A 13,119-nucleotide genomic window follows, 5' to 3' on the forward strand; every position below is an offset into this window, starting at 1 on the left:
CAAGATGATCAAGTGTCCTCATTGTACAGAGAGAGGGAAGCGGTTTAGCTGTGGTCACACAGTAGAGCAGAGGCCAGATGGAAAGCCAGGAGCCTGACACCCAGTTCACCATCCCAAGCTATACATCCTAGCCTCTCCTCAGCGCCAATTTTGGAGAGGTTCCTCGGTGCCTTGAGAGGAAGGAAAATAGTAGGCGTGTATTCCTGTGATGATAGCAAAGTCGCCACCTCTCAGAGGAGCCTCAGTGGCCCCCAGCCCTCAAGTGAGGCAGGCCTGGAGGGAGCCAAACTTCTTCCACCCTCCCCCGGGAAGCCCTGTACTTTGCCCAGCCTGGTGCTGGTGACTTAGAGACAGAGGCACCTGGAGCCACATCCTGGCCAGCTGTGTGATTAGGGCAGTCCTTTCCCTCCTCTGATCTTCAGTCTCTTCATCTGTAAAGTATAAGGAGATCTTTTCAGGAATTAAATTCTATTAAGTTTGTATTTATTTCATTTTCTGTTTCACAAATTTCTGCTTTTTGCCTTCCTTATTTGCTTTCTACTTTTTGGTGTTTTATTCTTTTTCCAGCTTCTTGACTTGAAAGTTAAAATTATTTCAAGTCTTTGGTGTTTTCTAATAAATGCACCTAGAGTTATAGATTTTCCTCTGAGTACTGCTGTGGCTGCCTTTCACAGGTTTTGGTGTGGACTTTAGTCATTGTCATTTCTATCGCTCTCCAAAAGGCCTAAAGCCTAACTCACCCAAGTCCTGACTCAGCAAACACCTAATATAGTGAGAAAAGCTCAGCCATTTACACACCTCGTGTGGCCTTGGGTGAGTCATTTCTCCTTATCTAAACCTCAGTAGCATCGTCTGTAGAACTCAGATTGTGTTACTAGCTCCAAAAGTAATACATATGAAGCGGTGTGGTACATGACCCATGCGTGGCAGGTGCCAAGAAATGGTCTGAAGGTCAGGCTTGGGGGGCTCTGGAGTCCTGTCCTCTGAGCAGGGGCTGGCTTCCCCTTCGGAGTGAGGTCTCACCTTACATCTACAAGACACCCTCTTAACTTTGCGAGCACCCATGAAGAAGCCGCTTGCTTAGGATTTACCAGGCCTCCTCCTGAAATGCCAGGAATAGAGCAGTGACCAAGATGGCCGTGGACCCCGCCCCCATGAAGTTCACAGCCTAGCAGCAGAGAGGCTGAAGTCTGCAATGATACAGCAGTGTTCCACTCCACATTGCCAGAGAATGCTGCAGGGCATGGCAGGACCTTGAGAGTGGATAACAAGGGGGCCTGGCTCCGTGCCAGGGAAGGCTTCCCCGGAGAAATAAAACTGAGCAGAGGTCCAAGGAGGAGGAGTCTAGGCAAAGGTGGGAAGAGCATCGCAGGCAGCAGAAACTGCCGGTGCAGAGGTCCTGTGGCTGGAGGTGACAAGGAGGACCAAAATCAGGTCATTGTGGCCAGAGTAGGGCAGGTCAGGTGACGTTGGAGAAGGAAGTGGGGTCACGTCTCATGGGGTCTTCAGGCCCTTGGGAGCATTGGTGGTCATGGAGGGCTGGGCAGTAATGTCCAACTTTCGGATGCTGTGGGGAAAAGAATAGGTTCAGTCCCCAGTTTACCATTTAATAGCTGAGGCCTGTGCTGTCCCCTGTCCTCCCGAAGCCTCAGCCTTCCTCCTGTGAACAAGAGGATGGTCATAGGGAATTGGAGATGGGCTGAAGTGTTCCTTGGGAGGCTGAGCTCGGCATAGTGTGTCCAGCACATGCTCCATCCTGCCCTCCAAACCCAGCTTCAGCAGGAGTCTCCACACACAGGCTCTGGAGCCAGACTGCCTGGGTCATGTTATTGTAACAACACCTCCTGGAATGTTTGTTAAGGACGCAGACTTCCACCCTCAGACTCGGGAAGCAGGGGTGAGATCCGAAGCCTGAGCTCGGCACCTGCCCTCACCCTCTGGCTCATCTGTTCTCAGCCACCCCCCTAGTCTCTGGGACTAGGACCCACCCAGGAGGTTGTTTGTTTGAACCTGATGTCCCAGGTGATTAGGATACTGCCAGCCAGACTCCTGGGGACCCTTAAAGCCCTGCATGCTTGAGTTTCTTTGGGTTCCTTGCATTCCCTCCCAAGGAGGAGCAGCCTGGTCAGAGAGCCAGGAGCCCCAGGTAAGGGCCCAGCCACTGACTTGCTCTGGGAACCTGGGCAGCCACTGTCCCTCAGTTGCTCCCAGAAGAGGGTTGGAGTGATGGGCGTGGCCCTGAGCAGGTACCCTATACAGCATTTTGTCACCAGCCTCTGTTCTCTCATAGCCTGCCCTTCTATACCTGGTCCCTGCCTGCATCGGCTTTCCCGTCCTGGTGGCACTGGCCAAGGGAGAAGTGACAGAGATGTTCAGGTAAGGCAGGGCAGGGGGCGGACGTCCGCATGGCCCAGGTGCACCTGCAGGCAGCTAGTGGGGCCTGCCGGGGCTGCTTGTACACGTCTCCAGGGGAACATTGTTCCTGCCACCAGCCCACCTCTTGTCCTTTCTGCCAGCATGTGGGTGCCTGGCCTGTGGCGCCAGTGGGCACCTTTCCTCGGGCCGAGAGCCAGGGGAAGGCAGCCCCCACATCCAGGTGCCTGCTGGGTCTTGAGAAGGGACTGGCTGGGAGAGTTTCCCCCCAGGCTGCCCCACTGTCAGGAGCCCTGGGTTCCCGGCCTGACTCTGCCACATGACTTCAGGCATGTCCTTCCTTTCCCCGACCTCAGCTTTCCCATGTGAGTAATAGGGAGGATCCTAGTGTGGTGGGAGGTGCCCCAGGTTGGAAATCAAATGTCAGTCCCTGTTGAGCCGCCTCAATGGCTCTGACCCACAGCTCTGTCTCAGCAAATGTCTCACTCACACACATACCCCTTCCCCGTGGCCATACGCACACCTGCCACGCCCTGTGCACAGCCCCACCCATACCCCAAGGCCTGCGTGACTCTGACAGGTGTCTGTTCCCCAGCACCACTGACCCCGCCTGCCAGGGACCCAGAAATAGCTGCCAGCTGCGACTGAAGCTGCCCACTCGGGGGCCTTCCACCCAGCTCCACCTGCCTGGCCTCCAAGTTGTCCCTCGAGTGCCTGCCAGGGCCATCTGTGCACCTGGCTGCCTGCAGGGGAACCTGTGACTCACCCCCTCCCCCGTACCTGCCTCTGCCCTCCCTGTCTTGCCTAGAAGCCCCAGGCTCCCAACCTGCCTGCCCGAATCTCCTCGCCGGGCAAAGCCCTGTGGACTCACGCAAGGCTGGGGGATGAACTTGGAGGCAGATCTGGGGGCAGGGGTGGGATCTGATGTCTGAGCTTAGCACCTGCCCTCACCCTCTGGCCCATCCATTCTCAGCCACCCCCCTGCCTTGGGGTAACCCCCTCCCGCCAGTCCCAGTCCTGTTGTGTCCACGCTGGGCCAAGCTCTGAATATCCACAGCCAGGGCACCTGTTCGGTGCTGGGCTCCCCTGCATATTCTACCACTTAGGCACTCCACAGCCCTTCTGCCCCCACCCCCAGGATATCCTCTGGTTAAGGTGAAAAAGCAGGTGGTCTCTCTCTTTCTCCATCTCTCCCTAATTCTCCACCTTACCTTTTATTTTACTTTTCCCTTACGAGGCTCTCTCTTTTTTTATTCACTTGTTTATTTTTAAATAGGTAACACAGTCACATGGCTCCAAATTTCATAGCCATGGAAAGGAAAACCCCCTGACACCCCAGCCATCTCAGAGCTCTGTCGCATAGACGTTCCGAGAACACTTTGCTCCTAACAGCACGTGTGTGCGTGCACGCTCCTGCACAGCCGGTGGCCCTCTCCGAGCATTCTGCATCTGGGTTTTCACACCACGGTAGTCTCGGAGACGTTTCTGCAGCAGCACGTGCACATCTAGAGCATCCTTGCTCTTTTGCACAGCTGCATAGTGTCCCCTTGTACGGGTGCATCATTTTATTCTCCTAGTAATTCCGGCTTCTTTCCACGGAGTCCAAAAGTGCAGAGGAAGACAAAATTAAGACACGGCTCTGCTCCCTGCTCATTGCAAGAGAAGTCTCTGTCCTCCCCCGTCTTTTCCTCTCCATCTCTTTTTTCTGTCTTCTCTGTCTCTCACACAGCTACGAGTCCTCAGCGGAAATCCTGCCTCACACCCCGAGACTTACCCACTTCCCCACAGTCTCGGGCTCCCCAGCCAGCCTGGCCGACTCCATGCAGCAGAAGCTAGCTGGCCCTCGCCGCCGGCGCCCGCAGAATCCCAGCGCCATGTAATGCCCGGCGGGTGTCCACCTGCCCGCTTCCCCCCACTGCCCCGGGGCCCAAGGTAGGGCAGACATCCCAGCTCCAGTGTACGGGGCAGGGAGCATTGCCAGGGGCAGGCAGCAAGTGGCACCTCCACAGCCATGAGGCAGTCACTACACCCAGCCTCAGGGCCGGGAGCAGGGCTCTAGAACCTCACTGTCCTCACCGGTAGCGTGGGGCTCATGCGAGAGAGCGAACAGTACAGCCCTTGTTGTCCAGGAGTAGATATTCTTACATGTAACCCTGGGCAGATCACTTTCCTCTCCCGGAGCCTCGCTCTGTTCATCTATTAAGTGGGCACATTCCTGCCTCATGGGGTTCACCTGGGGAAGAGATACAGGTACTATCCTTGGTGTGAACTCAGTTGTTCAATAAAGGGCGCCCATAGCAAGAGCTAAGCCAGGGTGGTGGCCTTCGAGAGTGGCACCTTGCTACTTGCCAGTAGAGCAATCCCCTAACTGCCTGCACCCCTGGGGCTGAGTTGTTTGACCCTTGCCATGTGCTCTGGGAAGCAGCCCATCTCCATAGCCTCGTCCTGGTTGCCCATTTTTTTCCCCACTCTCTCCAGTGGAAAGTTCAAGAAGCTTAAAGTTAGTCCACCCAAGCCCAACCAGCCCTTCTTCCATCTGCCACTGCCCTTGCCACCTCGTGGCACCACCAGGCACAGAGAAAGGAGAGAGCAGCCTGTCTGAGGAGGGCATACAGTGGGGCCAGGGCCAAGTACTGGAAGATGCTGGGCCATGGATGCCAGGCTGGTGTTCCTCGTGTGCCCAGGGATTTTCCTGGGATGGTGGGGAGGCGGGGCCCAGAGATTCTGCCCTCCGCCTCCTCTAAAGGTGTTGTTTTTTATTGTTTTGTTTTTTGGTCAGTTATGAAGAGTCAAATCCTAAGGATCCAGCAGCAGTGACAGAGGGATCCAAAGAGGGAACAGAGGCCTCGGCATCGAAGGGGCTGGAGAAGAAGGAGAAATGATGCGGCTGGTGTCTGACCCTCTGAGGGCCAGACCAGGCAGGCGGGGACGGACCAGCATAGGCCTGCACGGGCAGAGGGCGCAGGAGGCCTGGCAGCTCCGGGAGAGGGGCGGGGGCAGCAGGATCCCTCCAGCAGGGCCTCCCATGGCCTGATTCCCTCTTCCCCCTTCTCTGGCCTTCTTCTGCCCCTTCACATCCCCTGCAGGCAAAGGAAGCCCCCAAACTCCCCCACCCTCCCAGAGGCCAGGTGGGAAAAGTGGGTCTGATTTTTAGACTTTTGTATTGTGGACTGACTTTGCCTTACATTAAAAATTCATCCCATTGCCCGGGCAGGCCACTGTGCCCCTGGAGGGGTTCTCTGCACCCAGCATCTTGCATTGACTTTACTAGCTCTCACCCTCCCACCCAGAAACTTCCCTGCAAGCCCCTTCCTGGGGACTGTGAACTCTCACAACCTGGGGGAGAGGCCCCGACCTCCAGGTCCTTCCATACTCCTGGGTGCCCACCCAGTGCCTGGCTAGCTCAGCCTCCCATGGATACCCTCTAGCCAGCAGAGGGGGCCCACGAGCCTGCCTTCATTCCCCCCCCCCCCCCACCCCCACCCTTTCAGTTCTCCTTGCCACTTCCTCCAACATTTGGGGGCTATGAGGCTGTGGGACAGGTGCTCTATGTGTCACCCACCCATCCCAGCAAGTCCACAAGGAAAGTACCAAAAAGCCGACCTGACTCTGCAAGGGGACCAGTATCTGCAAAGCTAGTGAAATGTGCAGGGCCTCATGGACCCCAGGGATGAGTTTAAATTTTATTCCCATGCTGGCAGGAGCCTGCTTCTCTGGGCCTGATGTCCATATGGCTTCAGCTGGAGAGCACTTGGACTCTAGGTCACCCTGGAGATCAAGCCCCCATCATTCCTATTCTGCTCATTCCCAGGGTTGTTCCCACAATGACTGTGCAAGGCCAGGAAGATGCTGTTGCTAGAAGCCACCCACCCCACCCCACCCCCACATTGACGCCACTCACAGCACAGGGGCCAGGGCCCTGAGAGGCTGGAGTGGGAGGACAGGAGGCCCAGTGCTTTTGGGAGGTGATCCAGGCCCCAGAGCTGGAGATCTCAGAGCCAGCGTTTCTCCAAAGTTTGCTGAAGACAGTAAGCAGCCCAGACCTGTAGGAGAATCTCCAGTGGACCAGGCGAGGCATGGGCACCACCCTTCTCCACCTGCCTGGTGCGGGGTCACTGGGTGGAGAAACAAGTGGGAGGGGGTGACCACCAGTCTGAGACTCAGGCCTCCAACTCCCATTCCAGAGCTCTCCTGCCCAAGCTTCGGGTTCAAAGGCTGGAAATAACAGTGGCTTCCAGGCAGTTTGGAGGTGGCCAGAAGACAAGTATGAGCAGAGAATAGAAGTATCTCTATAGTAATCACACCTCCATACGGGATTTCACTTCATTTCCGTCTTAGGCTCCAGGTGCTAGTATTAGTCCCCTTGTGCAAATGAGACAATTGAGGTGGGTTGCCCACAGAGGTGGATATGACCTCAAGCAATCCACGCTGAATTCCAAAGTTCCTAAGGACTGTGCAGCTCCCCTCTAGACCCTGGGCCTGCGTCACTGACTGCTGTTCTGGGCACCTTTGAGACAGCCGACCAATTTCTCTGGGCCTACAGAGAAGGAAAGGAAGGGTAGGAAATCTCAAAGGTTTCTCCCAGCCATGGGGTCCCTTTCAGGGGCTTCTCGGATCTCTGCCGGCTCCTGCCGCCTCCAGAGGGGAGGCCGTGTGGTCCTGGAACAAGGCCCCTCTGAGGGCAGCAGATGGGGCAGGCAGCCCAGGCACACAGCATGGTTGGCTCTGCGGCCCAGGGCCCACAAAGGCTTCATTGAGTCACCGCCGGCCCCCGGCGGAGGCTGAGGTGGCAGTGGCGCCGGGCGCCTGCCACCTAATGACCGTCCTGGCCCGGCCAGATGTTCCACAGACCTCGGCAGCGGCCATCCAGGGCCCGCCCGGCCAGCCGGCACCGCAGAGGCCACTCTAATTCCAATTAACCAGCTTCAGCTGAGCAAACAGCGGGCAGCGGTGGCCCAGCCCGGGCGGTAGGCCCGGCCCGCAGAGCCTCCGAGTCTAGACTCCAGATGTGAACCGCCACCGCCAGAGTCCCATGGAAAAATGGCACCAGGCCGGGCACGGATTGGGCCTGCACGCGGGAGAGGTGGGGGTGGGCGGGTGGCTGGGCAGGGCTCTGGGTGGGCCTGGTGCCAGCCTCACCCTGGGGTAGGGGTGGACTCTTGGGAAACAAACTGCTCCAAAACCCCCAAGTTCTGTCCCTGATAGAGGAAGTGTTCCTCTCTGGCCTCCCATTTCCCCTGACTACAGTAGGCAGCAGGGGGCTCCAATGGGGAGGACCAGCCCTGCTGAGAGCCCTGATACGATTTCCTTTGTATTTAACATGTTTCTAGCAAGATGTTATGTATTTTAAAAACATTTATGTGATCGTTATAACAACCCTGTAAGGTAGTACCATCATTTTTACAGATAAAGGGAACTGAAGCAAAGAGACATGAAGTGCTTAGGGGGGGATCTGAACCCAGGATGTCTGGCTTCCAAGACCACGGTGTTCACCACAGGTGCTGTTTGACATAAATCAGGATACTGGATTCCGGGTTCCCTTCCTTGGGAGCGGCGCTGGAGAAGAGGGTCAGCATCTGGCGGAGCAGGGCTGGCTGCCACCCTGTGCCTGGAGGGGCCTGCCCGCTCTGTCCTGTTTCCTCAGCTGTGAAATGGGTAAGACCCTCCCAGGGCCGCTCCAATCTCTGGGGTTAAAGCCTTGAGATAACCCTGTCAGAGCTCAGCACCAGGAATGAGCTGGGCACCGGTCAAGTCAGTGGGCACAGCAGGGAACACAGGTCAGCCCCCCCCCACCCCCACCCCGAGCTGAAACTGTGATGGGGAAATAGACTTGAAACGGCTGAAAAAGTGAATAATGTCAACACTTGCGGCAGGAGTGGTGCCTCCGGTTTCCACAATCTTGTCCGGGGTCCCTTAGAGGCAAGGCGAGAGCTTTCGAGATCCAAGAGGTCAGAGTTCATCTGTCCTTGCACACGTGGGAAGACTGGGCCCCACCCCAAGGAAGGGCAAGCCTTACCCGGGGTCTCACAAGGAGTGGATACTGGGGAGGGGTGCTCCGACCCCAGCCGGCTTTCCCACCGCTGGGACTCCCTCCGCGATTCCAGGCCGGGTCTTGGGAGGCGGACGCATCCTGCCCGCGGGTGCGTCAGGAAGGGCCGAGCGGGAAGGAAGGCACCACCCCCACCCCCGCCGCGGCCACACCTGGGCTCTCCGGGCGGGCGGGGGGCGCGGGCCGGCGCCTGGCTCCAGCGAGTCTGGGCCGCCTCCCCGCGCCGCCTCTTGGGGGCCGCCAGATGGGCCGGCCGCCCGCCCAGCGACGCAGGCAGGAAACGGCCGCCCGGGCTGCCAGGGACGCGGCCGCGAGCGCCGGGGGCGGGGCCCGACCTGGGGCCGCCCCCTGTGGGGAGGGGCCAAGCGGCCAAGCGTGGTGTCGGGTCAGCGGGTGTGGTCCCTGAACTCCCTTGGGCAAACCTCTCCCTTTCTCTGGCCCTCAGTTTCCCCACCAGTGGAACGGGTCTGCTTTTCCTAGCTCTTTTCTCAGCACCACATGACACGGGGCAGTTTCTTGCCCTTCTGTTCCTTTGTTCCCTTACCCGGGAAATGGGGTGACGGTGATGGGCCATCTCCACTAGAATACCAACTCTGAGAGGGCTGAGCCGCCCTCGCCACCATTTGAACCTGGCCCAATAACCGAAAGATGAGGACACTCAGTACCCTAGGGGCCTGACACATAGTAGGCACTTCATAAACGAACACACGTTACCTTGAGTCCACCGCTTACCAGAGGTATAGCTTCAAGCAAGTGGCTTCTTGTCTCTGAGCCTGTTTCCCCATCTACCTCGTGCGTGGCTGTGAGGATTAAGTGAAATCATCACGGGAAGCACACGTAATAGGTCCTCCATAGATGATATTTACCAAAGCATCTACCAGATGTGTAAAAAGAGATATCATTGGGGTAAATTTGAGGGCCAGAAAGATAAAAAGGAATTGGTCAGCTTGGGAGGAAAATTCTGTTGTATTGGTATTCTTTTGTATATTTTGTATTTTTAAAATTTTGAGCCAGGTGAACATACTTTTCAAAAACAAATACAATTGAAATAATACAAATGAAATGGAGAATAAAAAGAAATCCAACCTCAGCAGAAAGAAATACTAACTATTATCTGCCTCTGGCAAAGGAGGCATCTAAAACTCAGGAAGGGTCTGAAACCTGCCCAGGGTCCTGAAGAGCTAGGAAATGGCAAGGATGTGATTTGCACAATTTGTTGGACTCCAAGTCAAATACACAGAGGAGAGATCACAGCTTCCAGGAGAGATCCAGTCTGAGCAGAGGGGCCAGATGAGAGAGAGTGAGAAAGAGTGAGAGAGCCAGCAGAGTGAGAAAGAGTAAGAAATGAGGAAAGGTAAGCAGGTCCCACAGGCCAGGCCAAGGAGTGTAGGTTTTATCCTGGAGGCAGTGGGGATCCAAGGAAGGATTCCGAGCAAGGGAGTGACATGGTCCTTTCTAAGCATTAGAAATGGAGGTCAGGAAGCCAGGTGTGGAGCTACAGGCCAGTGATAGTGATGTTAGGGCAAGGGCCATGGACATGAATAGACGAGAGCAGGCCAGAGAGTGGACCCAAGTTCATCCAGATGTCCCTCTGTAGCACAGCAGGGCCACAACCCCAGATGTCCCAGCTCTACTTACCTCTGTCCTTCTCCTTGGAGGTTTTTGGGGGTTTTTTCATGTTTATTTTTTGAGAGAAAGAGTGCACACGCCAGCAGGGGAGGGGCAGAGAGAGAATCCCAAGCAGGCTCCATGCTGTCAGCACAGAGCCGGATGTGGGACTCCAATCTCACAAACCCTGAGATCATGACCTAACCTGAGCCGAAATCCAGAGTCTGATGCTTTACCAACTGAACCACCCGGGCACCCCTGCTTGGAGGTCATTCAACCCACACCACTCTCACCCTTACAAATGTCCTAAGACCCCTGAAGCAGCCCTGGACCTGGTGAGGTGCCAGGAAAAAGCCTAGATTTCCAGCGACTTTCAGCTGAAAGGATCGGGGACAAGGGTGCTGGAGGTGGAGAACTGAGAGGGTGTCAGCACCGCCCACCGAGGGGCCCTGGGCCAAGGGTCTGGCTCCTGTTTGCATGCACTTTGCGCATGTACGTGATGTTCCACGTGTGTGCAATGTGCACGGTTTGGGTGTGCACACATGGGCGGATCTCTATGCGTGTGAACCTGCACAGGAAGTCAGCCTAGGGGACTCGTGCACACCCTTCCCTGCGGGCAGTACAGATGACACTGTACCCTGGCAGTGTAAGCAGAAAACCTTCACTGGAAGAATAAGAAGAGCAGCTGCCTTTATCGAGCACTTACTGTGTCCCGAGCACCAAGCGTTTACATGCAGTACACCCTTAAAGCTCACATCGCCCTCCATGTGGCGAGTCTCCATTATACAGATGAGGAAAATAAAGGCACAGAAGAGAAGGCACCAGCCACCGCCCGCCTGCAATCAAGAGCCTGCCCAAGCTCTGGGCTCCCATGAGGCCACCACCTCCTTGTCATTTTTTATGCCATTAAACAATCATTTACAAAAACCTGTTACTATCCAGAAGCTGCATCCATGCCCTGTAGAAAATTAGAATATGTGTTTTAAAAATGGGAAAACAGCATACTCCTGCCACCCAGAGATTATTGCCTGCCGTTGATACTTTAACATAGATTTCAGATTTGTTTTTTGTTTTTTTTTTTTTAATGCTCATTATGTCTTTTTTGTAACGCAAATTATATCTAGGCTGCATCTATGTTGACATCTTTTTTTGTTTCCACAGTTAACAACCTTCCCCTTCCCATTTTGGTCAGTTGTCAACTCAGCTAATGCCCTGCCTGACTGCATCCAACCTTTTTTGTCATTTAAAGGCAGACCAGGTGAGACAAACAGGCTATCTGCATGTGAAGGCAGACCCCTGTGTGGCGGATGAGACCCGCTGGGATCTGCGGTGAGCCCTTCCTCCCCTCTGGGCCCTGCCCTCCCCAAAGCTAAAGAGTGGAGTGGCCCGGCCCCACGCCCGCCTGGGAGCAGCCCTGCGGGGACAGCGGAAGGAAACCCAGAGAAGAATGAGCCCCTTGGCTCTGCATTCAAGGCCTCCACGTGCCTGTCCCCCGCAGGCAGGTGCCCACCCTTGCTGCTAAGAGCTGGATGCCCACCGCTTCTCGGGCTCCCCCAAGGGCCAGCTGGGGCACCCCAGCTGGAATGGGGGAGAGGGGGTGGAGGCACACTAGACACACGCGTCATTTTGTAGACGTGCCTCCACCTGGTTGCGTCTGTGAACATGTACTTGTGCTGTGTTTAAGGGTGTGTGTTTGTGAGCAAATGCCTGCCCTGGTGTGCGTGTGAGAGAGAGCAAGATCGATCGTGCATGACTGGGAGAGTGTCTAGGCTTATAAAAGGGTTTTTGGAAAAGCTTGACTTGGAGGAACTTCTGCAACCTTCTTCCTGCCTACGTGTGTGTGGGTCTGTGTTCCAGGTCTCCTTCTGTGGTCCGTGCTCCCCTCTGCGTGGGTCCCTATGAAGCCTCAGTTCTCCCACCCGTGAGACACGGGTGCTTGGTGACTGGTCACTGTTGGGGTTGTTCTGATCACCCTTATCTTCCTCCACCGCCTGCCTCCTTTCCAAGCACTGGCCAGTCCTTTCTGCTCCAGTCAAATTGATGACATCTTTGTTTTTTAAGCCGAAAACCTGCTTCTCCCAATTTGCTCAGCAACTCTTCGCTAATCACCCTGGATTTACCTAGGACATATTTTACAGGAATGAAAGAGCCATTCAGGGAACAGCCTGGAAAATGCCCCCACGGAGCTGCTGATCTGTGCGGCATGCTGTGAAAGGCTCTGACTTTTAACTGTTCAGGCCCAAATGTGCAGCGCTATCAATGGAGAGGGGGAAAACAAGGGTTTTTTTGTCCTTTAAAAAAAGAAAATCTTTTTGTTTTCAATCGATGTCTCTCTCAAGCCCCACAGGATGGAGATGTCCTAAAATAAGAAATTAGACAAGAGGGGAATTCCCATTATCTGAATTTTTTTAATGGGTCCCTTAGGATTCCACAGGGACCCCCTTCCCAGCTGCTGTGTGGTCCAGGCCTGTGAACGCCAAGCCCCCCCGCCCTGGGGCCCGCGCCCACCCACCACCCAGCCCCGGTGGCAGTTTCCCAGGATTCACATGGTAATGAAGGCATCCATCTTCTTCCAGACACACACTGGGCCCTCCGACCCTCCCCGGCCCCCCGCACAATGGCCCCCAGCGCCTCGGCCTGCCACCTGTTGGACTTTCCCAGGGAAGGGGGGGAGAGGGTGGAGGAGAAGAGCCCCTTCCTCCCAGCCCCCAGCCCCATTTGCCCCCTGGTCCTGGGAGTCAGACACGGGGAGAGCGCCCAGGTCCTCGACTCCCCCTGCCCCTCAGCCGTCTGCCCCCTCAGTTTCCTCATCTGCAAAATGGAGGCGATGTACCTGGGGCACGGTGTGGCTGGAAGGATTCCGTGGGGGATGGTGCCAGGAAGCGTGGGCTATGGACAACGGAGAGTCAGATCAATGATAAAGTGTCAGGAGTCGCTGCATCCTTGTCAGGATGCGTCCCCACCACAACCTTTCCGAGTGGCACTGCTAGAATCCCATTTGCAGAAGAGGACACTGAGGCCCAGGGAAGATGGACCGTGTGCCCAAAGCACCACGGTCCCCAAAGCATCAGAGCCCTGGTTGGAATCGA

General features: G+C 55.8%; 1 protein-coding gene and 1 long non-coding RNA gene across 10 annotated transcripts in view; one reads left to right on the plus strand and one right to left on the minus strand.

Annotated features, from left to right (window-relative positions):
- The window catches only part of HM13 (histocompatibility minor 13), a 38,855-nt gene extending 33,238 nt beyond the window's left edge, over window positions 1-5,617 (plus strand). For 4 of the 9 annotated variants that reach the window (XR_015249428.1, XR_015249429.1, XR_015249430.1 and 1 more), the window contains 3 exons: window positions 2,291-2,376; window positions 4,103-4,305; window positions 5,153-5,617. Coding sequence is in view for 5 of the 9 variants with exons in the window: in XM_086701915.1 (XP_086558041.1) it covers window positions 2,291-2,376; window positions 4,103-4,249; window positions 5,153-5,255 (336 nt within the window). In the remaining 4 variants the exon portion in view is untranslated. The remainder of the gene's footprint in view (window positions 1-2,290; window positions 2,377-4,102; window positions 4,306-5,152) is intronic. The other 5 variants (XM_086701912.1, XM_086701913.1, XM_025931737.2 and 2 more) reach the window with 2 other exon arrangements.
- Window positions 462-8,871, minus strand: LOC147582703 (uncharacterized). Its single transcript, XR_015249432.1, has 2 exons — window positions 8,390-8,871; window positions 462-1,567 (listed from the first exon to the last, which is right to left on the minus strand). It is a non-coding gene; the product is annotated as an uncharacterized LOC147582703 (long non-coding RNA).
- Window positions 8,872-13,119: the final 4,248 nt, after the last annotated feature.

Source organism: Puma concolor, chromosome A3 (genome assembly GCF_028749965.1).
Source record: "Puma concolor isolate L17-30 chromosome A3, mPumCon1.1.hap2, whole genome shotgun sequence".
Lineage (NCBI taxonomy): Eukaryota > Metazoa > Chordata > Mammalia > Carnivora > Felidae > Puma > Puma concolor.